The 27098-nt window shown below is 40.8% G+C and overlaps 1 protein-coding gene across 3 annotated transcripts in view; it reads left to right on the plus strand.

Annotated features, from left to right (window-relative positions):
* LOC146680516 (pre-B-cell leukemia transcription factor 1) overlaps positions 1 to 25434 on the plus strand; it is a 63199-nt gene extending 37765 nt beyond the window's left edge. Inside the window, exons 3-9 of one of the 3 annotated variants that reach the window (XM_085447213.1) lie at positions 8876 to 9120; positions 11134 to 11324; positions 14322 to 14457; positions 15761 to 15920; positions 18626 to 18738; positions 20371 to 20460; positions 22690 to 25434. In XM_085447213.1, the coding sequence (XP_085303339.1) occupies positions 8876 to 9120; positions 11134 to 11324; positions 14322 to 14457; positions 15761 to 15920; positions 18626 to 18738; positions 20371 to 20460; positions 22690 to 22782 (1028 nt within the window). In that variant the 3' untranslated portion in view covers positions 22783 to 25434. The remainder of the gene's footprint in view (positions 1 to 8875; positions 9121 to 11133; positions 11325 to 14321; positions 14458 to 15760; positions 15921 to 18625; positions 18739 to 20370; positions 20461 to 22689) is intronic. The other 2 variants (XM_085447214.1, XM_085447215.1) reach the window with 2 other exon arrangements.
* The last annotated feature ends 1664 nt before the right edge of the window (positions 25435 to 27098 follow it).

Raw genomic sequence — 27098 nt, forward strand, 5'->3', positions numbered from 1 at the left:
TGTCAGAAGAAGAACAACTATATACTAAAAAAAAAAAAACCCTGTAAATTTTAAGTGGTAAGTTTTTGTCTGCTGTGTTATTAGTGGCCCTAAGACCTCGGTGGATCCAATTCTAATTCCCTCCATTAGTGGTATCAGTAGACGATTGCAGTGTGTGCGATCAGGACTTCCTAACAAAGACAATGCTGCTTCTTTCTCTTCTGAACTGGTGGTGACAAAGCAGAGGGACCACATGGTGGATGAGAGAGCAGCGGAGCGCTTTAATGTGAAGGCTGTCAGCTCCACTCCCCTTGGTTTTCACCTTCTGAAGAGCACGAGGCCTTATCGGTTTAATTGACTCTTTATCTTTTTGTTAATTTCCCCTTTAGTGCAGTAACTCCCATTCTGCCTTTTGATATGTCATTTTACACTGGCTTTTGCGTGACTTACAGGAAGTGTCTGTATAGATTAGTATATTTCATGAAAAGGCAGATTTCCTTTTAACAACACAGTAAAGGAGCTCAGTTGCCACTTAACTGTCGCCATTGTCCATTAACCTCTGTGATATTGTCTGTTAACCTTCCTCAATTAAAATGAATCTCGAGACTTTATGCATTTAAAGTAAATGCAGTAAAATAATTTTATTCTTCACACATCCCAAAGCACTTTTTGTGCATATCTTATGAATGAAGTATAATTTTATATCACCGGCAGCGATCCTTGAGTCCTTACAAAGGCAAACAGAGGGGACTTAAGGAGAGCAGGATTTAACAGTTTGATGCCTGTCGTCTTCCTCCTGGTGTATGTTGGTTCTCTTTCCATTCCAGTACACTTGCGACTGTATAATGAATTATGCCGATGTTGAATTAGCATGTAGCTGTCGCTTCGGCTCTGGTGCCTGCCTTGTGACAGGACCACCACAGCACAGGCTTGTGTAGAGAGAGGGGGCTTCTACTGTGATTTATTAACTGCTAAAACCACAATGAAGTGTGTCCACTGAAGCACCAATACAAACAAATAGGGCCAATCCCGTCACTGCAAATCCAGACAGACAGGCTCGACCACTGCCTGACCAGAAAGGGTTAATTATGCAAAAGCGTTTGGCTTTGACCCGACACACAGTAATGTTTTAAAGAAGGACTGTTTAGTGCAGGATTACACCACATTCTGTTTATTACTTTAAAAATATAGGGATTTTACTCACATGCATTTTCTTTGAAAGCTCCAAATTAATGATCTAGTTGTTATTTTTCAAGCGAAGAGAAGATAAGAATATTTTTACAGTTGCGAAAAATGTAAAACCTACTGAAGTTAAAATATTTTCACAACGACATAAGTTAACAACTACTGGATTTCAACTACAGTCGGTCACGATGACGCGTTTGCTTGGTGGAATGTTTCTGATTAAAAAAGGGCTACTGAGTGACTGCAGTCATAAATAAATGGCACAAATAAATAACCATATTTTTAAAATGGCAGTTTTCCATGTGAGATGATGACATTAGCATTCACTTGTTTTTTTCAGGCACTTTCCTGAAGTGCAATTAATCCGTCCCTTGTCCTAGCATGACTCCCTCTGCTAGACGTCATTCACAACACACTACTGTTTAGCTCACGCTTTCAGCACCGTGCATACACTAGCTTATATTTTATGATTCATTTATACACAGTAATGTACACCGTTGATACAGTTCCTACAGCCAAGTTTACAATGGAATATCATTTGAATAAAACGACGTCTCTGTAGGTACAAGATAAGGCCGTATTTTAAAGCAAATTCTTAACACACATAACGAAAATTATCCACAGCAGTTTACTGTCGTATTGCCATAAATAATTTCTGCCAGGCCAGAGTGACAAGCCAATATAACTGCAAGTTTTTCCTGGCATTTCTTTTTTGGTCTCATCCTTTCAGCATGATTTGAAAGTTTTATCCAGCAGTATAGCCTGTAAACTAGAGCCAGCTTGATGTACAGCATTTTTCAGTTGACATTTGCTTATTAATAATAAATTGTTATGGATGTGGATCGACATGAAAACTTTCTGGCTAGTTTGTCCAGCAGAGGGACTCCATTATTCAGTATGCTCAGCTCTGTCTGCAGCACATGTAGCAGAATAGCATCGTAGCTGTACAGATGTTGGAGCAGAGTAGCTGCCATATTTCATGCATATGCATACAGAAAATTAGTCAATATAGAAATACCGGAATTTTTTACTCTGATTAAATTGTGAAGTTTTCTATGCATTTTCTTGTTACTGCTGACTGCTTGCTTAATGCTTGAGCAAATAAAACCTCAGTAAGTTAAGTGGCATCAGATAGGCTGGATAGAAAGATAAGATGATGTTTTATATTCAAAACTAAGCAGAAGTTTGAATTTTAATAGAAGTATCAACCCAAATACATATTTACTCTGTGTTTTTAGCCCTATCTTCTGTGCACCACTGAAAAACTGACTGAAAACATGAGCGGCTGAAGTCTTTGCTGGCAAAGAGCTCTTCAAAATGTCAAACCAGGCAGTTGTTGATCTGACTGAGCATGCTGTCACCTGACCGGTATCGAGTGTCACTTTTGGCTGTCTCTCCCCGTGCCGCTCCTCGTGACGTAACAGTGCAGCTCACAGTATCTGGGTGCAGAATGGGAGGCCTCCAAAGGTCTCCACCAGTCTGAACTAAAGCATCCAATCTCTGTCAGAGGCCTTTATGTTTTACCGTCCATCTCGCTAACTATGACAGACCAGCCCAACGTCATTAATTAAACATAAGGCTTCCCCCCAATCACCCGATCTCCGTGACAGGCTGCCATGCCAACAGTCCCTGTCGACATGCCTCCGAAATCTAGAAGGGGATTACATATGGTAATGTTTTTTGACAGCCTGCCATTTGCCTCTGTTAATCTGATAGGATAAGATATCTGGACTGCAGAGCATGGTGTGCAGTAACTCTTTGAGTCTGATATTGTTATGCCACAAAAAAACTGAATCATTTCGAAGATGCAGGCAGTGTCCTGGAAGAAATCTTAATCCCCTGACAAGCTTTTGATACAATCCCAAATATTGTCACTGACTCAAAAGTATATTTTTAGACTTGGAGCTGGCTTGTATTTGCTGTCAATTTTAATATTCCGCACATTCTTGAATCATATCAAGTATGGTGAGATGATGTGACAATCTATAATGGACCTGTGTCCTTCCACAGCATTTCTCCAAAGACACTAGTTCTGTTGCCCCAGGCTACCGGCCCACTTTCATTTTGCCACGGTTCGTTCTCCTTCAGAGGGAGAAGACGGGTTATTCTCTGGTCTTTGTTCAATTAAGACCAACCCCAAACTCAGAGCCTCTCTGAAATGGTGCATCTCTGTTGCAAGTTGTTCAATTAATATTTCAATACCCACAGACATCTTCATGTAAGGCCATGAGCCAGTCTTCTCGGATGACTAATAAATGGGAAACGGAGAATGTTACACATGTGCTCGCTGAAAAACAAGCAACGTGGGGGGAGCGGGAGGAGGTTTAGGCAAGCTGCTCTCCCCCAAACAAGGACGTTAATCATCTCCAAGCATGATATTCCGAGCTTACCCTCAAAGAGCAAAAGCTTTTTCCCTCAGCCTCGCGGAAATGAAATAAATATTCCCAGAGAAACAACCAGACAGTTAAACATCCACCTCTCCAAAAGCCAATTGCCCTTGGCTTTTATTAAATATCGATTTGATTTGTAAAAGGCCAGATGTTGGGAAGTTAAACAAATGTCGTGTTCTCCCATTCCAGTTTACTTTTGTCTTCTCAGCCGGTGACATTTTGTCTCTCAGCATGTACACAGAGCAGTAAAACCACCAACCATCCTCTCCCAATCCATCCATACAGAGACACCATGAATACGTGATTTCTTCCCGGCAAAGTCATCTATTGTGCATCCGATTCATAAATTCATTAATAACAACAGCTACTGTGGTAAAAAAAAAAAATCCCATGTTTTTATTAACGCATAAGCAAAGCAATAAAGCCTGGTGCGTGCCTCCTTGAGAGAATTGCTTGTCAACAACAGGAAGGGGGGGGGGGGGGGGGGAGAATAAGGCATCGTCTGACAACAAGCCATCTTTGAAACACCTCCAAGAGAGAAATGGCATCCATTAGAGACATACAAAAAAACGCGTGCTTGTCGACGAGCAGTGGGGGGAAATCTCTCGCACACACATCCACAGATAATTGTTTATCCCTGAGAGAACCTTCAGTGTTTGTCTGCGGGTGGCTAAGTAAGTTCACCAGCACTATTGGACAGGGAGTGCCCACCAGACCCAAGGCTCGAAATACATTAGGATGAATCAATTAGGCTGCCATTAGCCAATAAAGTGGCCCTCACTGAGTCGTGTAATTATGACCCACAGCAAAGCCAATTTTATGGAGGCACATTATCCCTTTCTTTTCCTTATTAATTGTATTTGTTTGAGATAATCCCTCCATGGTTTTAATTATGCGCTTTAGGTTCAGGGTGGAAGAAATAAATCATCATTTGCTTCAATCACTTCCAAATACTGCAGGTCTGCAGTTTTGTTTTGTTTTTTCTCACCATAAGGGAAGCTACCCATCGCGGGGCAATGACTGCACTGATTAGGCACTTAAATTAAAAATGAATGCAGAAATCCAGATTAACCCCACTCAGAGCAAGTTCCCGTCAGATTCTGCGATAAGATGCCAGGAAGAGCTGATATTATAGGCAGCCAGCTACTTAGCTTGTTCCCAGCTCAGAGGACACTGTAAGTGTGACAATGTGCTGTCAATGAGGGATGACAGTACACAGCCAACATGGCGTAATGCATTGTTCCTTCCTGGGTCCCTCCTGACAGATGCTCTCCAAGACAGCTGGATCAGCAGCAAGAATGGAGCCGGGATACGAGGGGAGGATATGATATGCGGGCTGATTAGCGAAGGTATACACGTGTCAACAAGCGAGGCCTGGGGATCACGTCGGAGTTTGTGTTAATTGTCAGTTTAAGACAGCGTTACCTACTGATTTTGAGCACAATGCAGGGCTTTGAATAAGCAGCATTGCTGGATGCAGTCGTTTTCTTTCCATTTGTCCATGACCTTTCTTATTCGTAGAGAAAAAATGTCAGCCTGCTAGAACTTTTTCTGTTTCCCATCCAAGAGATCTCCTAAGAAATGACCTTCTCTGCAACAGGCACTCTTCTAAGACTGATGTTGGAGGAGCTTCAAGCCAAGTAAAATAAACACTTTGAATGCTAAGCTGGAACTTGGCAGACATGAACTGAATCATTTTTGTGGACACAGGGAATTTTTATGTTCCATTTTCATTTGACAGTCTAGACGTTTTATGGGTTAGGGAAGAAATCTAGTCTAGGACTTTTGCCTGAAACATCTGTGAAGACATGCTGATGTTCTCTGGACTTTTACTCTTTGTTCCTGGACTTGGGAAGCAGGAAACGATATCTTGTCCCATGTGTTTTATGTCAATTTTGAAAAGATCATTTTTATTACAGATGCACCAAATGTAAAGTCCTGGGCCAATTTCAAAACACCCAAACTGTATTATAGTTTTTGTCTTAGCCACTTTGGAGATGTGTCACACATTATGTTGTCTAATGTTTATTCTTCTGTAATCTTTTGCTCAAAAACACTCTGTACTCTGCCATATACAGTACTCTGTGTATGGCTTGTTTAGTGAGACGCAAATACACAACAGTGGCAGCACAGATTACACGTTTCACAGATTTACTAAGATTTAGGGGCTCTGTGACCATCTTGGATTGTGAAGTCGAGGTTGCTGGGGGTTCTCCAGCTTTCCGAGTTGGAGATCCAACTTGAGGGGACATTCCAGTTCCCACTTAAAATTAATCAGGGCATTCGTTTTAGAATTACTGTAGTCAGTAATCTCAGGCAGCTGTGCCAAACAGCAATATTTCTGTTAAATTAACAACATTTTATGATAGTCATGTAATAAAAGCACATTCCCAGTGTTCCTTTAAATGAACTGTCATTGGGAAACCAGAGCTGCTGCAGAGAATGCTGGACTAATGCTGTGTTCTTCTGCTTTGCTAGCAGTTTAATAAATAGTGAATAAACTGAATGTCTCATTAATAATAACCAATAACTAACCAACTAATAAGGCAGCATTAGAAAGCATTGTTTTGTTTTTTTGCTGATTTTGGTCTTCATTTCCTCCTTTATCCTAATGAAACAAAGCATCTTCATAACTGATGAGTTAATGAGTGGTTTTAAAGTCTAATACATCATCACACCGTCTGAACAGTTAACTAGAGGAAAAATGATGTAACAAAACAGAAACACCGGCCATTGCCAACATTAATTAATCAAATAGGTCCACTTAAATATCAATCTTCTACTTACACAGCACGTTAACAGGCTTTAATTTTGAAGAGGTGTTATTTAAGTCAACTCTTTACGTCTAAAACTCAGATAGATAGTTTCAGTATGGCTTGACCTATAAATCCTGCAACCTGTTTTCAGTTCAGTGTTACCATAATGTAAGTTGTCAGCCTTCTTTTTTCTTCTTTAAGTATGTACTGCTGTGAGATGTTTTCCTACTAAAAATTACTTCCAGAAAGGGCAGCTAGTCCATGGGATATTGTGGTGTGCTCCTATTTTAACACCCACTTTAGATCGGCATTTATGAGGTGGTAAATGTAGAAAAAGTGCCTCTCTGTACTGGTGAGCATTCAAGAGCCGTGGGAGCGGCAGCAGCGGCGGGGCCACTGCTGATGTACGTTAACTAAAGCAGACAGGCGGGTTTAGAGTTTCTGATGGAGCAGGTTTGATTGGGTCATAACGTGGCAGCAGTTGTGACGGTGTGGAGGTAAGGCGCGTGTGAAGCCATCTGAGATTTTCCCCTCTAAGCCTGTCTATACATTACTGGAGTGATGAAAGAGTCTTGGTAACGAGACAGGATGTTTGTACTGTCTTGCCATCTCAAGAGACGCCCCCCCCCCCCCAACGCCGCCATTTCTCCTCCAATACTCCTCCCACACTCAATCTACCTCCCGCTGAGTCTATGGCCTGAAACCCTGACCTCTTCCACTCGCCAACAGTTGCCATATTTGCATTTCCAGTCCACTTAAAGGCAAAGGTGGGGGTGAATGTGGGAGCCCCCCTCCTCTTCCCCTACAAGTACAGCAGGCTTCATTCTCATCCCAGTGACCCCCTGCCCAGGACTACCAACCCGGACAGCAGTCTGGGGTTAATGCACCAAGCACTCCTATTGTCTCTGAATTAATGAAGTGCTCCGTGCCTGTCCCTTCTCATTCAATGACAACGAGACAAATGACAAGTGGTATTGTTTTAAATGGCTATCGACACTCAAGGGGCGCAAAGTCACAGAGTCAGGGCTCCTGTTAGGTCCGATAACGGTAACACCAGCTGCCGTCAGAGTGCCTTCGATGTCCACTCTGGGGTCAATTTGAATGCTAGCAGCACAACGCTTCACACAGGAGAAGGGATTTTATATTGAAATGGATGGTTCTCAGATGGAGGAGGAAGAGTCTGAGCCTGTGTTTTCACCTCAGAAAATGGAAGGTGGGGACTTGGATGTCCTAAAGAATGGCAAGGGAGACCTCTAGTGGCAAAGAGGAGTATTTGATCAGATTGTTTACTGACGCTATTAATACTTAAACCATACTGTTTTAGGTGTGAAATCAGCTCACACCTAAAACCCACACAGGCACATACACAGCTGCAACTCTGAATGAGTGCTGTAAAGAATAAATAAAGTCCTGGTGAAAAGTTTAAAATATTGGGGGTGATCAGAGTGACTTTCAGAATATTTCTTAAAAGAATTTCCACTTGCCTCAGTGCAATTTCTACTTGATTTAAATGCAAGATTATAGTCAAATTGTACCCATTTTGATTTTAATTCCCAAAATGATTATAGCATTGTTTTGGAAAAATGAGAAATTATCTCAAACCTACTCGTATATAGAAAAACGTCAAGATATAAGGACAAACAAAGACTATTTAAAAAAGTCTGGGGTCCTTTTTTAACCGTGAATTTGGATTACTCTGTATCAAATGGGAAGAGCAGTTTTCTTTCTGCTTTGTTTGTTTGTTTTTAAATTAATGTTAATATCCATTTAAGGAAGAAAGGTTGACTAAAATAACAGGAAACAAAATATTATTTCAGATGTCGGGTTTTGTCAAAAAAATGTAAAAAAAAAAAAAAAAAGACGACGTAACCCAAGAAAAAAATAAACGAATTCCACAACCTAGAAACTGAGAATAGGGAAATATTTGTCAAAACAGTTGTTGCTTATTATTCTGTCAGTATATTAACCAAATAAGGGGACTAATTACTTGAGCTCAAGTGAATCTGGCAGCCAGCTGAGCTGATTAAAAAAGGAAGTGTGGGTGACCAGAAGCCTGATGGGAGAGCTGTGCGATTTTTTGGGGGGGGGGGGAAGAGTGGACAAATTGTGGAAAATATCTAAAACATGCAAATCAAAGAAGCTTATGTCTCCAAAAGGAGTGTATCTAATTTGATCATGAGAGCTTCTTTCCATAGATCGTCTTCAGGCCTGTCAAAGTCATTAATTTCTTGGGGTATTTGTGGAAGTAGCTTTGGATGAAAAACAAACGTGAAACCAATTAGGAGGTTGAATTTGAAAGTTGAATAGATAAATGAGAGGAGGCAGCACCATCTTCAAATGGTCCTTTTTTACAGCAGACCCCATGTTTCCTTCAGTGAGGCAGACTTCAGTCTCCCTCAGCCTGTGTGTCGGTCTTTGTTATACTGCACGGCTCACGCTGAGCTGGTGGATGTGTGGGTGCAGCTCAGGGGTGTCAGCTGCACGGTTGACAGCTTGTTACGGTGCATCACACCGCTGCAGGTGCGACCTTTATGACTGACCTCTGGCCCTCTCCTGTCATCGCAGTGCTGAGCATTCGCGGCGCCCAGGAGGAGGAGCCCCCAGACCCCCAGCTCATGCGACTGGACAACATGCTTCTGGCAGAGGGCGTGTCCGGACCGGAGAAAGGCGGAGGTTCTGCGGCAGCGGCGGCTGCAGCGGCCGCCTCTGGAGGGGCAGGGGCCGACAACTCAGCAGAGCACTCTGACTACAGGGCCAAGCTGACCCAGATCAGACAGATCTACCACACAGAGCTGGAGAAGTATGAACAGGTAAGAGCAGACGATGCACCTTAGACCAACACCTGACAGAGTGGGAAATAGGGCTGTGACGTATAGAGAATTTCTACAGAACCATAACACACTGATTTTTTGAAATAGTGTTTTTAGTGCACACACACACACACACACACACACACACACACACACACACACACGTATGACCAGCTTAATGATGTTAGGGAGTTTCCTGTGCATTTGCTGTGACAGCAGGACACATCAAAAGCAACATCACGATGTGCACTTTAATGCCATTTTAGCTTGTCGTGCATCTCCACGTTTTTGTAGCCTGGCACGCACACCACAGCAGGGCTAGAGGCTCACGGTGGTCTCTAAAGGCATTTTTTATGATACATAACTGCCAGAGCAAAGAGATTCCCAGACAGCGCGGGGAGAAGGATTTCTGCAACAGTTGGAAAAGATGAAAAAGTTCTGCTGAAAACTTTGAAAAAAGGAATGAAGCAGTGATATATTCTGTGCTGCGAAGCCTGAAGCGACTCAAGTTTGAGTCAAGGTTATTGAGCTACAGTTCGATTAATTAAACAATGGCCTTAACTGCCGCTTAAAGCTGCTCTCAGTGTATCCTTAAAAGTCTTTAAATTAAATAAGGTCATAATGAAACATCTTATATGTACTTGTAAGAGCCCTTTAAACTTGAGATGCTGTTTTTATGTGAGACTTGTTCTAATACTTTTTATACTTCGAGTAGCTATTATTTTATGCGGTCCGTATATCTTTCCTCGCGGATTTATGCGTGAACCACAAAAAACAAAGAATGCAATAAGATGTGATGAGCAAGTTTAGGAGATGCACCTGGGATGACTTGGCAGGGGATGAAACTATTTGAAGGCAGCTTGTAAGCTTTGCCTTGTAAGATGGATCTTGATGAGGTTCCAGTTTGATTTTAAAAAGTGTGAAACGTGATAGAAAAATAATGTTTAGTAAGCAATGATTTATTTTATTTGTCAAGTAAAATGACCAAAACTTTTCTTAGTTTCAGATTCTCAAATGTGGCAATTTGCAGGTTTATGTGTGATAGAAAATGGAATATTATGAAGTTCCAAGAGTTTGACGAGAAAAACATGTTTTTTACTACTTTATCACATTTTACTTCAGGGTTTTCCAGCTCTGCACACTTTGAAGATGCAGTCCTTCTACAGAAAGTACAAAATCAGTTCAAAAACTGATTATATATTGCTGAGCTGGTCCATCTTCCTATATCTGCTTTTCCCTCCTGAACTTTAATCCAGATTTTTTTACTCCTCGCTGAGGCAGGATCACTCTTAAATCAAGTCGCAACCCTTCAACTGTTTCCTCAGTACACGTCAGTAAGAATTCACTTTAGACTGTGTCTTTACCCCAGAATAGTCCATCATATGCAGCCTCTGTGTGTATTCCAAGTATAGTCTTGAAGGGATGCTTTAAAGGAAGGGGGTGATTTTCTCTCATTGCCTTGATAACCGATGCATTCATGACAATAGCATCCCTTTCAGATGAGGCGAGTAAGACAGATGAACACAGAGATAGACAGACACAGACAAAGCCTGACACGGCGAAATCCAGGGAGAGATCGACAGGAGGAGAGGAAATAAAGAAGAGGCGGCAGTAAGAGGCGCGGAGTCGGAGTGTAATATCGTGGCAGATTCACGGCTGGTGTCACATGGGGGGGTGCGATGAATAAAACGTTGTGGCATGTTCGTCTCTCAGGGTTGGCTATGCTGTAAAAAGTGTGTCTGAGAGGGGAACAGCTGTCATTGGTTCCTCTCAACATACTGCCATCACCATTTCTGTTAAATATGAAATATATCAGTGCTTATATTCCCCCTTGGCTCTGCGAGAAAGCTTGCCCCAGAACTACATTAAGAAAAGCGCACGATTTGTGAATTTTAAATACTCGACTCTGCGCGGCAAATTTGACAAATTGAGGTCTCGTCTGCAGTTTTGTCTGACCTTAAGTGAAGTGTGCTCTTGAACGTAATCCTATGTGTGTGTGTATCTTCCCTACAGGCGTGTAACGAGTTCACCACCCATGTGATGAACCTGTTGAGAGAGCAGTCACGCACGCGACCCATTTCGCCCAAAGAGATCGAGCGCATGGTGAGCATCATCCACCGCAAGTTCAGCGCCATCCAGATGCAGCTCAAACAGAGCACCTGCGAGGCCGTGATGATCCTGCGCTCCCGCTTCCTCGATGCCAGGTGTGTGCCTTTGCATACAGGTTCAGGTCGTACACGGCACGCTCTGTGCTGCAAATTACAAAATCCTCTACGTGTGCTCTCCTTCTCTGCCTGATATCCATATGAATGGCTGATGTAGGAGGCCTATCATGCCATAAATGTGGTGTAACACATGCTGTTTACCACACATGCTGGACTGGTTTGCATGACTGGGTGCCATTTGGACTTGTATACCCAGCAACACTGGCCAATGAGAGCTTCGTGCATGATCCAAAACACTAACTGCTTCCTTTTTTTTAATGTAATCGCTTGTTCTCTTTGATGCGTGCTTTGGATTTGCATACATTTCTCTAAGGATAAATCTCACTCACTGTCTGAGTTGGAGGCATAACATTTAAATGAGGCATGCACTGCCTTACAAAGCTCCCTATCTATTCTCTTGCAAATGATTGTGGTGGTGCAGCAGCGAAGGGGAAGGGAGAGGAAGAGCTTTCACTGGTTGAGAGGCACTGCCATGCTCAGCTCCACTGATTAATCTACTGGCTGCTAGAGCCCATGCTGTGCACATTTACATATTCTCATCCAGTCTTTCGAAGCGGGGGACAGAGATTTTAGCACAAATCTCCTCACCGGTGGATCCACGGAAAGAGATTTTCCAGGGTTCCCCTCCAGCTTATGTAAAGCCCTCTTTAGACGTGGCACACGCAGATATGACCTGATGAGTGCAAGAGATGGAGGGGTCGGTCAACTCATGAGCCACCAGCATGTGATATCTGTCTGCTTCAAGGTGTGGTGTTGGCAGGATATCGCTGGATTCATTTTCATATTCAAAGCATGACAGAATGCGTGTTAGCATTTCCTGCTGAGGTTTTACATGGGTGTAAACACACACACACACAAAACAGCAACATACAATAAAGTTGCAATAAAATTCAGTTAAAGCTGTTAAAAATACAGGTGAGCTTTAAAAAGCTATTTCAGTGAAGCTGCATCTCAACAACGTAACCACGCAAACCTTTCATGAGCGATCGAAAAAGTGATCAAAAGCTTATAAAGAGAGAGAATGCAGAGTTATGACTGATAAAGTCAGCAGTTTGAAAAAAATTTGTAACCCAAGTTTCACTGTTGACACCAGAGCACGTTTTTGACACATTATTTAAAACTGCTCTAAAATTGAAGCGTGGACCTCCGTTTTTTTTAACTGTGAACAATGTCAAACGTGGCCATCGAGAGCATTACTACTGAACTGTACACTTCCTCTAAGCGTTTGGGAACATTGTAACATATTTCAGTTTGTAGTTTTAGTTTTGTCACCTGCAAATTCTTTATTTAGTTATTATTCTCACTAACTTTATAGCTGTTTTAAAAAAAACTATTGATCAACCCACTGTACATTACTATACTGCAGATATATCCTTTATCCTTGAAAACAGTGACGTATTTAATAGTTAATTCCTCCTAGATAAGGTGTAATTAATAAAATAAATGCTAGAGCTGTTCCATATTTGCTGGTGTAATGCAGTCAGAATATCAGATTTTCACCACAATGAAATTTGAAATTATATGATCAAACATAGAGATTACTCAAATTACTATTCAGCGTATTTTATCTCTTTTTTGTGAGTATGAATGCAAAAAAGACATGTGCAAATGCACAATTATTTATGATACGTTTAATTGACATCCCGGTGATAATTCTTGAGTTAAATGTTATGTTAATGAATGGGTTTAGGTTTAAACTGCACACTTTAAAACTGTAAAATAAGATTTCCATTGTTGTCCTTTAATTATACATATATATTTAAAAGGGGAAAAAAACACTTAACTTAAAAAATTCTGTCTAATCACAGAGCAAGTACACAAATCCAGAGCAGTCATAGTCAGTATATTCCCAAAACAGTGTTACGGTTTAAAGCGGAGCCCTACCCTGGCTGGTTTTAACGTCTGTATGTCTGAATATTCAAAAGGCAAACACTGCTATTAAACCTTTTAAAAAAATGGAGACTGTGATTTCTTCTTTATCTCCCCACAATTAATAGTAGATATTGACTTAATTATTATGACCCAGTTATGTGCTTTTATTGCCAGCCCTAATGCTTTCTTCAGATGCTCATAAACAGAGCTGTAGTGCAGCAATTCTGGGCCTAATTGTTCTCTTGAGTCCTGACAAAGTGTCTCAGTGCAAAGCTGCAGCTAAATTGAAAGTTTCTGGTGCAGCAGAGGTTTTCACAAAGGGGGGTAATGTACATCCAAATCAAGGCCAGATAAACCCGCAGAGACCGTGCTGGTGTCAAGCCAACATCACGGATGCTCGGCTTATAACTGATGACCGGCTTGAGTTGGTATCGGCGTGCTGAAAACCACTTCCTCCATATTAAAGCAACCACAATATTTAATAGGGTGAACTTGCAGAAATGTCATGTTTAAAAGTGAATCCAAGATTTCGGATAAGGTTACATTTGTAGTTGTTGTGCAGTTTATTTTAGATTTTTCCTCAGTTTTGGAGATGGCCGCTGTAGAAATGACTGCCGTCTTATGAATACATTGGAACTAAATGACACTTGCATTGTGGTGCGTAAGTGCCAAGAATACATTTTAAAACTCAGCAGCGATGCATCTTTCCAAAGTCATGACCTGATTACAGTAAGAATGCACAAACTTTGTCATGAGCTATTTTATGGAGGAACAATTTTCTTTCTGTCAAACTACAGACAATGAGGGCGAGGCTGGCTAACTAAAGAAAAAAGACACGTCCATCCATCTTTTACAATTTCCCCGATTGTCTCGTCCCATTATATTTAAGAGAAAGCAAACATCTCTGCAGTGGAAAAGTCCCAAACTGTTACCTTGTGGATAAAGGCTGGAGGAGAAATAAGCAAATTTGATTTTGAGATCAGAGCGCTTATGACTTCTCTCTGTAATGATAGTTCCCCAGCGTTTCTTACCAGTTCCATGTTGTTATCGTTGCTCTAAACTTAATTTTTATCCCCGTTTGAACCTTCACTGTTCTCTTTGCAGACGAAAAAGACGAAACTTCAACAAGCAGGCGACAGAGATCCTGAATGAATATTTCTACTCGCACCTCAGTAACCCCTACCCCAGCGAGGAGGCTAAAGAAGAGCTGGCAAAGAAGTGCGCCATCACAGTGGCCCAGGTACACCGCAGATCACCGCCACCTCACAGCACCTGTAGGAACACTGCCGTACACAGAGTAGCAGGACAAAGACGAGTTTTAATATGAAGCTGGCGCAGAGCGTCTTGGCAAGTAACCTAATAATATGTTTTGTGACTGTCATGAGTACAGACAGCGTCTCTAATCTTTTAGCAGTGCCTTTCATTGAGACAACAAAGGACTTAAAGTATAAATATGCCTTGTCATGAGTCTGTAATCTTGTAAATCAAACCAGACAAAGCTATTTTTGACCAGTGACACAGTGTTCCTATTGAAGTAATGCAAGCTAAGCACAACTCAGCTGTCATAGTTCTTATTGATCTAATCTTATAGTGGATCACATGCACCACTTGCAACATAAATTCTAAATACAGTCCAAGTACTTTTACAAAGTGTGACACAAATGGTGAGAAATCCAGCATACTTTGTGCACGTATTTTTGGGGGGGTAAACGAAGTGAAAATAAAATAGACTGAAGTTTCTAATCGAACATCTTCGAGAAAGCAACTAATTGATTAATCAGCAGCTGCTTTCAGCTTGTGAAATTCAGCGCTGGGATCATTTGAGGCATTTGATGATTAAATCTAACGGTAACTTAACCAACATCTGTCTCATGGCGAGTGCGAAGACTAAAACATCTTTGCATTCCAGCACTCGGGTTGTTTCACTCCTGTGAGAGTTGATAATACGGAAAGCAATGACAACACCAAGGTAAACAGCAGTTTGTGTTTTGAATCCATCATTTGGGAATGGATTGTTTTCTCAATTGGTTTCATTAATTTCTAAGGAATGATTGGAGGGTGCAGCTGGGCCTGATTGTGGAAGCAGCTCGGTAGCCGAATGATTTGTAGAGTTTCCGTTTCTTGGCCATAATAAAGGAGAATGTTTACCTACTCTGTGCATTGGAAACTTTGCAGGATTGATTTGGTTTTCATTTTAATGTTGTTTATCATTAGCGCTGGGATTACCCCCCCGGCTTCATCTGGGAGTCCATTAGCCGTAATGGGTGTTAGCGGATGTTGACTGATTGGTGCTTGCGTGAGTTCTGATGATAGCTGCAGTCATGGTGACATAATGAGACTGTTATTGGCAATCATTCCATTCTGGCACTAATGCAGATTCACAGCACCAGTCTGTGAAGCCCATACCTCTGACAGAGGCTCTCTGCAGTGTTTTGCATGCCATTAAGGCCATGCAAGCTAAACACTGCCATGGTTTTTCTGAGAGCCTCTGTGTGGTAATATGTCGTGACAATTAAACTATATTCTTTTGTTTGTCTGCTCAGGTTTCCAACTGGTTCGGGAATAAAAGAATCAGATACAAGAAAAACATTGGTAAGTTCCAAGAAGAAGCCAACATGTACGCTGCGAGAACTGCCGTGAATGCGGCTAATGCATCCTCACATGGAAGCCAAGCAAATTCACCCTCAACTCCAAACTCTGCAGGTGAGACAGGAAGTCCCTGGCTCTGCTCAGCTATTAGATATGTGCCTCCTCTGTGTACTACAACTTAGTCAATTTTAGAGTTTTTTCATTGCTGATGCTGGTAATTTGTAAAGGAGCAAAAAGTAGATCTGTCAGGCAAACTCAGTTATACACAGAACATGCCTAAAACCTGACAAAGCACCATCGTTACTGCTGAACAAATTAAACATTTCCCCTTCACGACTCTAATTACCCCCCTAGTACTAAAATATGTCCGATTAGACGACCTGAACCCCGTGCCAAGTCTCCATAATCTCACTGTCCTCTTGTCTGGGTCTCAATTAATCCTGTTCTTCATGTATGCTTATTAAACTCTGTATTTATCACGGTCTCTGCTGACACTCTAAGGATAAGTCTGGTAGTATTCTACATTTTTCTTATTTTTGGTGAATAACAGTGGAAAAAAGACTAACAGTGAATTGACCCCACTTACTTTTCTTGTTGAGCCACATTAGTGTACAGAGATGATTAACTCTGACGTCTCATCACGATTACCTAATCCTAGGCAATCAAAAAATGTACTTCATATTTTTTTACAACTGTTACCAAGTGCTGCCAATCAGAGGAAAAAAACGTATCATTCCAACCGAAATACATCAAAACTATTCAGGTTTTCCAGAAAAGTCTATTTCTGCCTTATCCGGTATATAGAATTAGGGTTAACGTTGCCACCTTCTATCAAACCATCACATCTACATTCCTTTTTTTACCTTTCATACACACATTGTAGTTTGTTTGGGGTTTTTTTAATATACCACCTATACCATGTTCATATGAAAAATACCTGCAACATAAATTTCAATTCACACTTGCTTAAATTGCCTAAAATATATAGAAAAATGTTAAAGTTGCCTCTTTCATTAGTAGAATGAAGGATTCAAGTCTTACAGGACATTAATATTTAATCAATTTTTTTCTTTTTTTTTTTGCTAAATGTGTAAATAGCCACAGGTGAAATAAAGCTTTTAAAATTAAATACACTACGTGTTTTAATTAGTAGCCTTTATTAAAAACTGCAATGCCCTGCTGTTATGAGATATTACTTATTTTTAGTTAAGAATGAAAGTTAATTTATGTAATCAATTTTTATAGCAATTTTTGTAGTGGATATTAATTTGACCTAGGAACACTTAACAAAAACATTGTTTGGTTTTTACCAAATAACAACGTTAAGATTGAAAACAGAGCGTTAGTTTGCTTTAATGTCTAACAGTCGTAATTCTGCATTTTAAGCCACAACATTAAAGCTCAGCTCGCATGTTTAGATAGATATATAGAGCTTTAGCCTGAATAGTGAAGATGATCTTCAGGCCAGGAGAAATATAATTTATATAATCATAGTGTAGTGGTTTACACATGTGCCTGACATGTAAAAGATCCCATTCAAGACTGCGACAAGACAAATACCCAAAAGTTCTGTGTCAGGAAAGGCAGCTGATTTAAAAATCTTTGCCAAATCCCTCTTTAGCAGAAGTAGTTCTTAATTCAGGACTAACATTGAACAGATAAATGGCAAATGAAATGGAAATAAGAGAAAAAATATAAAAACCTGTTGACTGCTGTTCCCGGTAGTTTAACTACACTCCTGCATGTGGAGTCCAGGTAGCCCTAGGCCTCAAACTGACCAGCTTCAGAGTTCAGCAGTAATCCAGTAACATCAAAAGATGTGCAACCCCTAGGTCCGAGGGTGACCACCTGCCTGTGCCTAAATTACCTAAATATCACTCGCAGACTTGACACACATTTAATGGGACTGGCGTGGCAGCCATCTTGGAACCTTGAAATCTTATTAGCCTCTATTCCCCTTGTTATGGCTCCCTCTGGTGATGGATAATCCTCCTAGTACCACACTAAGACTCTGATATGTTGCCATGTTTACTTTGTGATGATTCCCAGGCTGTTTTCTGTCACCGTGACCCCCCCTAGCCACACGTTTATTGTAGTAACAGCTCCCCCTCATCTTAATCAGTCAAAATAAAAAACATCTCTCCCCATACTTTTTGCATAAGCGTTATATCATTCTTCTTCTGTGGTATTTTCTCCAGAGGCAGACAAACCCTCTGCCTCCTGTTGACACCAGCACATCCATGCTCACTGTACATGTGTGGTCATATATTAATGCTTTACAGGTGTGCTTATACACTTTATGTATTGCATAAAGTAGTAAAAATTTGAAAGAATGCCAGACTTATCTTTTTCTACAGTCCAGTGTTGTTGGGAAATGTTTATCATTTGCTGTCTTCCTTTGATGAAATATCAGACTTAAGAAGAAGAATGGCTTTTTCGGGCTTCTTAAAATGTCTTTTAAATGTTGTATTCTCCAAAAAAACACAACAACAAGTCACCATCACTAAAGATAGTTTTGTCTTTCAATGAAAGCAGTCCAGGCTACTTGGATGAGACAGCAATTGAGTGCATTTCTTATTAATCTGGGCTCCTTTCTTAATTCTTTTTTGCTAATATGTAAACAGATTACCTGGTAAAACATATACCTGATACACTACTTCTCGGTCCTCACTTCACCCCCCCTGGTCTAACAGCCTGCACGGCTGCTAGCTAACCCTCTGCATGCTGCTCCTCCAGGCTGCTTCCTGAACGGGCTGACTTGCTCCTCTTTGCTTGCTCTCTGTCTCTCTGTGATTCGACTGCTCCCTCTCTCCTTTCAGGTTCTGGTGGCTCTTTTAACATGTCAAACTCGGGGGACTTGTTCATGAGCGTGCAGTCTCTCAATGGGGACTCGTACCAGGGGGCTCAGGTGGGAGCCAACGTGCAGTCGCAGGTAGGGCCCCAAAGCAGAACAGAAGGTGATACAGGGGCGGATCGAGTACTGATCTTTGTAACGCCAGACTCGTCATGCACAGGTTTTAGATGAATTAACTAGTAACTAGGGTAATTTCACCCTCGTAGTATCAGGAAGCATCTGATAATGCTTAAATTAATTTATATTAGCTTAAAAGAACTGCAGAAATATGACAGTGCATCTACAGCCAAACCAGCCAATTCCAAGGAAGCTAGCAAGATGGACTGCATTGATTCAACCTCAAAAAGCCACGCCCACTGGAGGGGAAACGATTCAGTTGATGCTACACTTTTGTGTTTTAGCATTCAGTATTTAATTAGCAGTTACAAAGCTAAGGTTAGATATCTTTTAGTCAACTAAGTTTATCACCAGCTATGCTTTCTGAGTCATCCACATTCCACTATAATGGAAGTTATGCAACTGTTATTCTCATTTCAAACTCCATTTTTTGTTATTCTTAGAATAGCTTTGCATGAACCACAACATCATCATCTGTATTTACTTTATACTAGGAGTTGTGCAGCCTTTTAGTTCAAGCTTTGTCTGAAACAATTCAGTTTAGCTCCCTCCCTTGCAATTTCCTCCTGATTGGCCACTTTTATAAATAGGTCTGAACAGCAGTGGGTGGAGCCTCTGTGTTCACGTTATGATCATATTAAGAGTATCCCCTCTCAGTGAGAACATCCCGAGCCAAGACAAGAAAAGCATCTGAAATGTTTGCCATATTTAATACAAGCAGAAAGTAAGGAAATGCATAACAAGTAGCTTTTAACTTACAGAAATATAGGTGTAAAACTGACATTTTGATATTTGACTTATTAACAACAAATAATGACTCTCATTAATAATAATTAAGCACAGTCCTGCCTGAAATAGTCAAACTGATGTGGGTTATACCTGTTGGTACTGTTTTCCATCACCCTGGTGCTTTTGGGAATTTTTTTTATTTATTTTTTTCTTCTAACAGATGAAACTCACATGGAGGCTTCTAATAACTTGTTTCCCCTCTGATGTGGGCGGGACTTAATTGCCCTCTACCTCTGTGCACTTACTTGTACTCATACACTACTTGTTAACAAAATAAGATTCAGACCCTTTTTCTATAGTGGGACTTGGATAGCATTTGTGGGACTAATAGGGGACCTTTTATTTGTCATGTTTTAATGATTTCTGCTTTGACTGGCACATGCTGTTAATGACGAATCTTCTTAATCTAAATATTGTTAATCTTGCTGGCATAAGAGCATGTGTTCAACTTATTTTCTAATAAACTTCCTTTTTACCCTTGTCATGCACACCCCCTCCAAAAGAAAACACCCAGCTGCTTACTTTTACCTTGATGGAAAAGAGTCATTAATACCCCAGTCTCAAGGGCAGAAGATTTGTCATCCTGTATTCATCCTACAAACAGTTTGATTTCAGCTGGCAAAAACCAAACATCTCTTTATCCTGAATTCCCTTTTTGTTTTGGACTTTGTTGTCTCCAAGGACATACTTGCAGCAGTGTACTCTTGTTGTCTCTCTTGTTGTCTTGTCATCTCTCTCTTTTCTCTTGTGCTTCTCTTGTGTTGACTCTGACCTTGCTTTGTCTGCTCTTTCTGAATGTTTCAGGTGGATACCCTTCGCCATGTTATCAGTCAGACAGGCGGATACAGTGAAGGACTCACAGCCAACCAGATGTACAGTCCGCAGGGCATCAATGTAAGCTTTCCTTTTTTCCCCCTTTGTTTTTCCTTTCTCTCCCTACCAATTATTTCAAAGCCATAGGGCTCAGAATGCCACTTAGTAGGACTTGTCTCCACTCCATGGTCACCTAGTTGATTGCTTCTCTAGCACTCGTGCCACAGGCAGCACGGTACCCACCGTACGCAGGCGTGGTGCTGGCCACACACATGCAGAGCCGCCTTCTGAGCCTGTCATGTTCAATCAGGCCTGGAGTAGCACCTGCAGCCACGTATGGTCAGCCGTGAGAGAGCCGCACAAACAGGTGACACCTCTTTGCTCTGGACTTCAGCTCCCTCTGACCACCTGACCCGTGATTAGCAGCCCCAAGGCCAGAAGTTCCCATTAATGCCCCACAGGAGACATCAGCACCGTCCCGCTAAAAATAAAACCTCACGCTCCTGGAAACGACTCCTCATGTGCCATAGGGGTTTGTCCCCGACGTGTTTGTCTTATTTTTCTGCAGAGTTCGGGTTTAGATGTGGGGGTATGAGGGGTGGGGTGGGGGTTGCTAGCTGGCGGCGGCAAACAGTAGGGAAATTCACAGCGACAAGCCGTGTCGTAAAGGGGAAAATCGATAAGACAGACACAAGGAGAGCAGAGTGTGGACTTGGGACAGCAATCCAAGCGCATTGCTCAGATCATGTTCCTGCCACACTAATGGCCCTGACAGCGAGCCGTGCTGAGGACGAGGACGGTCACAGCCGCGGCTGGGTTCCTCCGCTGTCGTCGTCGTGCCTCACTGGCCATATGATAATCAGATGAAATGTCTCCCGTATAAAAACATGTATGTGTATTCAAATAGGCTTCCTGGCTGCTCCGAGCGCATCCCACAGCTAGCTGTGCTAACCCTGAGAGGACGCTAACGTATTCAGGCCCTGTTCTTTCTCAGTCCTTTGACCTCACAGATACGGTTCTCCTTGGACGCCTGCTTGCTCTACCACATCTTACACTGCCACAGTATGCTGTGTTATTCACTTTTATACCCTGTAAAGAAGCTCTGCAATGCATAATGTAGGAGCAGGATATCTGTCTGGCAGCCTGTTTGCCTGTGATTTATGTTGCTAAGGCTGGTAAATTAGGAATCTCTGCTCTTCACTTGCCTGTTTTTTCTCCAATCCATGCACGACAGTTTAGTTTGATATAATGTTTTAGCAGATAATAGTAAGTTATGACAAAGCTGTCTTTTGTAGAAAACTAGATTTTTTCCACTGAGGTATCTCAACCTCTTTTGGCCTTTATTTTGCAGAATTCAGGGCATAGAAGCACTTTTGTTGTAATGTACAATTTACAAAATACATCATAAGTGGTTTTTGGTTTGTCTTTGCATAAAAGTTATATATATATATATATATATATATATATATATATATCTCGAAAATGGCAACGCTTTTATAACTTCATTGTTAATTAAATGCAGGAACGACCTGTATCCCGAAAAAAACAAACAGTTTTAGAGACTTGTCAAGACAGACTTTAGTGAATCTTGTGTCTAATACAAAAAAGCCTGCTGGATAATGACTGCTGCGGGTGATTACATTATACAATCTGACCCCTCCACTTTTGATTACACATTACAAGCTGTGAAATGAAAGGCTGTCGAGGACCATTTCCAATTTTTCTGATGGTTTTAAATTCGCTATTAACACCCTAAATGCTCTTTAACAGGCCTGTCTCTGGCGGTGAAAAGGACCTCCAGAGTTCTTATTGTATGTTAATTCCTACTGTCAGCATCGTAATTAGTGCATGTTTTGTTTCAGACGCCCTTCCATACAATTTACATATATTCATATTGTTTAAAATGACAGCAGCAGGAATTTATTTCAAGACGAAATCTTGCACAAGTTGACTTTTCCTCTCTTTATTGTTGTCATTGCTTAAATGAGTGAGTGTGCAGTGTATGATGGGGTAATTCTGTTTCTGCTCAGCTGGAAACACGGCAGTATTTTTTTTTATGTCAGTCTTATTCTGAATTATTAGCTGTAATGTGAGCTGTGTTAGCTTTTCCGCCAATCCAGGAGGCAGTTTGACTTAAGGCTGTGTTTGACTGCGTAGTTCAAAGTATCCCAGCGTTGGTGCACTATCTTGCCCTCAGGACTTCTATTCGTTTTTTTATCTCAGTGTGTTTGAGCTGCATCGAGTAATGAACAGAAGAGCAACTCACTCACGCCCCACTTCTGGTTCTCTCTGATTCTTTTCCCCTCCCAGGCAAACGGCGGCTGGCAAGATGCTCCAACCCCCTCATCAGTGACATCACCTACAGAAGGACCTGGAAGCGTTCACTCCGATACCTCCAACTGATCCTCCACCCACCTGCTTCCTCTTGATTCCCACTTTCCTCGATCCACCACAACTCTCCCTTCCAAAACTTATACCCTGACCCCCTTTTTTTGGGACTGGATGGGAAACGGCGCGGCACAGTCGGGGTCTGGAGATGACGTTTTCACCATTACGGATAAAACTGTTCACTTTTCCTATCTGGACCACCGCGGCACCATTAGCAGCCTGCGTAGGGGACTCATATTCACACCACACAGTTTGTACAGTTTCCACTTGATGTCCATGTTGCCTCTTTGTATTTCTCTTTACAGTATATATTCACACAGTAGGCTCACAGCAGCGTATTGGCCCACATCTTGTAAATTGAGATGCTTTCACACTACCTCTATTCGAAATAATAACATAGCAAACAAAATTTAAACGGCTTCGGTTTTACAAAGTTTCGTATTTTTACAAATTTATCACACACCACATCGAGCCCTATCGTTACACGTCTGTTTTCAATACCAGATTACTTTTCTTTTTTTTACCTATGGTGCCAAAGTTCAGCTCTGGAGGTGAATTTTGAAAACATTGTTGTCTCATGTCCTTAAATTTCTCATGCCATACATTGTGACATATTATTATTATTATTATTATGTTAGTCCATTTATATTAGTAAGCTGATATCCAAGTATTCAGCCTCGGTTTGTATTGTTTGTATTCAGAACTTCTACAGCAGACACTGACATTTAAGACCTTTTATTGCTTTGTGCCATAGTAGCTACGTTTCAGCTAACACGCGGTACAACAGTGCAGAGACTTTACAATCTTAAAGCGAGAAATTAAGGAATTGAGCTCAAAGACGTATATATTAAAGCACAATAACATCTACTGATTAAAGTCAAAGGGGAGCATTTGTAAATGTGAAAAAAAAAGAAAAACTGTTTAAATCTAACAGTGAGACAAACGGATCCAAATACTGCTGGTAACCAAACAGTAATTCAGTTTTTAAGGTATCATGTCATCAGGATTGAACACATCGCATGTCCTTTCTCATTCATGTATGGAATCACATTTGTGCCAAAAGTCCGAGCACGAGACGAATCATTTTGAGAACAGAAGATTTTTGGTTTTGCTCAACTTGTTCTTTTCCAATAAATAAATTGGAAAAGTCAATAAAAATGTGCAAAATTTGATAAAAAATAAATAATCGTTTCCTATTAAAGTTTGTAAAACTGGAACATGCTAAAAAATGTAATAGATATGTCTCTGCAATATTCTTTTTTTTTTTTTCTGTTCAAAATGTCTCACTGAATCCTCAGGATTTAGTCACAAATCTAATCGGCATGTGTTCATCTTGATCTGCCTGACCTGTTTTGTAACCTCTGATAACATCAGAGAGAACGTCTGACGTTAGAAAGTAATTATATTCTCACTTATTCACTTTTTTCTTTGTTTAAAATGACACTACACTCATGAACATGATGCCAATCTGAAATGTGAAATTAAATTTGTGACCTTTGTCGTATGTACAGTACAATGTATACATGATTACAATAGTCCTCATGAGCATTTACATACTTTGATACCAAAAAAAGGCAGAATTTTATCCTCCTCATTGGGATCAGCTTTATCGAGGGTTTTCTTTTTCCTGTTTTTGAATGGTTTTAGTATCTGCAGTGCTAGTGAGCATCTCATTATGCTCCAGTACTCTGTATCCAAAGCCAGAAAAATGCACTTGGAATACAGTAGTGTTTATATAAATTCAAATGAAAACAAATACCCTGATGGCACACAAATCCAGAAGATGTTTGGATATATTTTTATGTGTCTCCATTTTGCAAATAAGTCATCTTTTTTGTTTCACTTGATATTCTTTTGACTGTTTTTCTTTTTATGCTACCATTATGTGTGAATTGCCCAAGAATGCTCTATATACAGTATGTAGATATGCGCCTTTACTCTTTTTTTGCATCTTTGAATTTGGACAGTAGCTATTTTAACGCAGCCTCTTTGAGTTCCTGTTGGATTTACGGTGAAATCCTTCTTATTCTTTTGTACTCATGTCACATGTTACAACCCTGCGTCCAAAATGGCTACTGTCCCATTAAAGGTGACGTGAAAAGTTAGCGTTAACATTGCCCTCTCTTTGGCTTTTATTTTAGCTGAACTGAACCCTGAGAGAAAATTCAGTCCCGAGATCCCAAACAGCCTGAAAACCACAGGTATTTTTTTAACAGTATTTATTACACACGTATGAAATCATGGATGTCTCAGAGCTTGGGCGTTGAGATCTACGACGGCGTGATGGCAACAGACAAACTCATTTGAATGACTCAGAGCGGCTCCCCTCTCGACTCACCTGCTCAGTATTACAGCCGAGGGGGCGAGCACCATTGAAATGATGCACAGAACCTGCCTCAGTCGTGTCTTTGGAAGTCATTGGAGTGAACTGACAGCGGCGGCCATGCAAGGCAAACACGAGGATTGTTTTTGCACCCCTCAAAAAAAGGCTTAACTCTACTTTTCACATTGCCTGTCAAATATTATCGAAGCTTCATGTAATGATGCTTTTTAGTTTTTGAATATAAAAGGAAAAGAGACATGAAAAGAAAGATGACCAATTTGTAAAACATGAAATGTTTTATTTGTTGCATGTCTTTTTGTTCTTCAATAAAATAACGTACTGCAGTGTTTTGAATGTTAACTTCTTTTTTATAAGGATTTCAGAGTGAAATCGTGGAGCCTTTTTCTTGACAGGTTTTAACTTTTAAGATCTCTGCGTATGTAAAAAGGTATCAAATGGAAAACTATTGTCTTTTTAATTCCGATTCAAAACTTGTTTTCTGTGGAGAAAAATAGCTGAAAGGTGTAGGTTTTATGGTCTCTTAATTTGTACTGGCAATGCGTATCCCAAATAAATAGTTTCTTTTGTTGCATAAACGGAGGTTTTGTCATTTTTCTGGTGAAGTTTTGTTTGCTCTTTGTGCTTTTCTCCACCACAAACTTGAGCGTGGTGTTTCCAGCAGACTTTTGTAACAGGGTCAGGGTCAGAAGTCACTGTAGGATACAAGTTAACACATTGTAGACTTGTCAGTCCAACACCTCTGGATAGCATTGCACGTCTCACTTCCAACTAGGCTGTGGCATGGAGGCATTTTATCACCACTAACATAGCACCGGAGCTTGGCCTGAGCTGCCGAGGGTGTGAAGGGGACATTTTCACAGTTTTCACAGTGAGTGAAAGCTGTGTGCTCCCGGCAGACAGACACCTCCTCTATCCCCCACCACCCTTCCCCACACCCAGCGCTCCCTCTGAGGCATGGTTAATGTGCGTTCCCTGAAAGAGGCGGAATCCACACTTATCTCTCTCTTCCAGATAAACCAGACAGGATGTCTGATTCTGCTTCTTCAATTCATCCCTCCTCTGGAAAAAAAAAATAAAAAGAAGGAAGGGGCTGAAACATGAACTTGTGGATTAGGAAGAGGTTCCCAGGAGCATCCAAAATCAGGGAGCGTGACAGAGACTGTGGGAGTGACATATGCAAACATGATCAAGTGTAATTACATGGAGAGGCCTCCTTATTTCTATCAAAGGGTTTCTTTTAGCCAGTGTTTCAGGAATGAAAGGCAAAAAGTGCTGGACGTGTAGCTTTAATTTATTCATGTTCTCCTGCAAACCAAAAAAGGCATTGTGAGACTGATTCAGTCATTACATGGTGAAAAGGTGTAAATCCCATTCTGAGTAAAATCGCTGTGCATTCTTTTGAATGTCTGAGTCCTTTAACAAAAAAAAGGCTGTAAAACATGCTGTACCGAGACAAATGCACTGCAGGTTTTTATGAAGACTGCACTGATCATTGTTCATTTTACATCATGAAAGTATAAATCCAATCAGCAACAGAATCTGGACCACCTTAACTCTTTTAACCTTACCTTGGGAAGGGATTTAGATTAAGAGCAATTAAAGAACATTACCCCCTTTATTTCTTAAAAACTTAAATTGAACTGGTTTAAATCCTTTTCAAAACTAATAAGAATCCATTGGCAGGTATTATTATTAGGTTAATAAGGGCATACCATTCACAGTAAGCATTTAGTTGGTGATTCGCAAGTTAAAATCTTTGCTGTCCTGGTTAAAACTCATTAATAAGCAACGGTTTTTAATGTATATGATACCTATTATATATTAAGTTTGTGAGGAAACATTTTCCTACCTTTTCTCATTTCACCAACATAAAAACAAAAGGCACAGAGAAAGAAAATCAAAGTTCCCGTTTCATTTTGCTGCTCCTGGTATTGTACCTGCTAGTTCATGTGCTGTCAGTTTTGTTTAATGACAATGCACAACAGAG

This window comes from Copadichromis virginalis, linkage group LG23 (genome assembly GCF_057382275.1).
Source record: "Copadichromis virginalis isolate Kocher_CV1m ecotype Utaka linkage group LG23, C_Virginalis_male_GT1.1, whole genome shotgun sequence".
NCBI lineage: Eukaryota > Metazoa > Chordata > Actinopteri > Cichliformes > Cichlidae > Copadichromis > Copadichromis virginalis.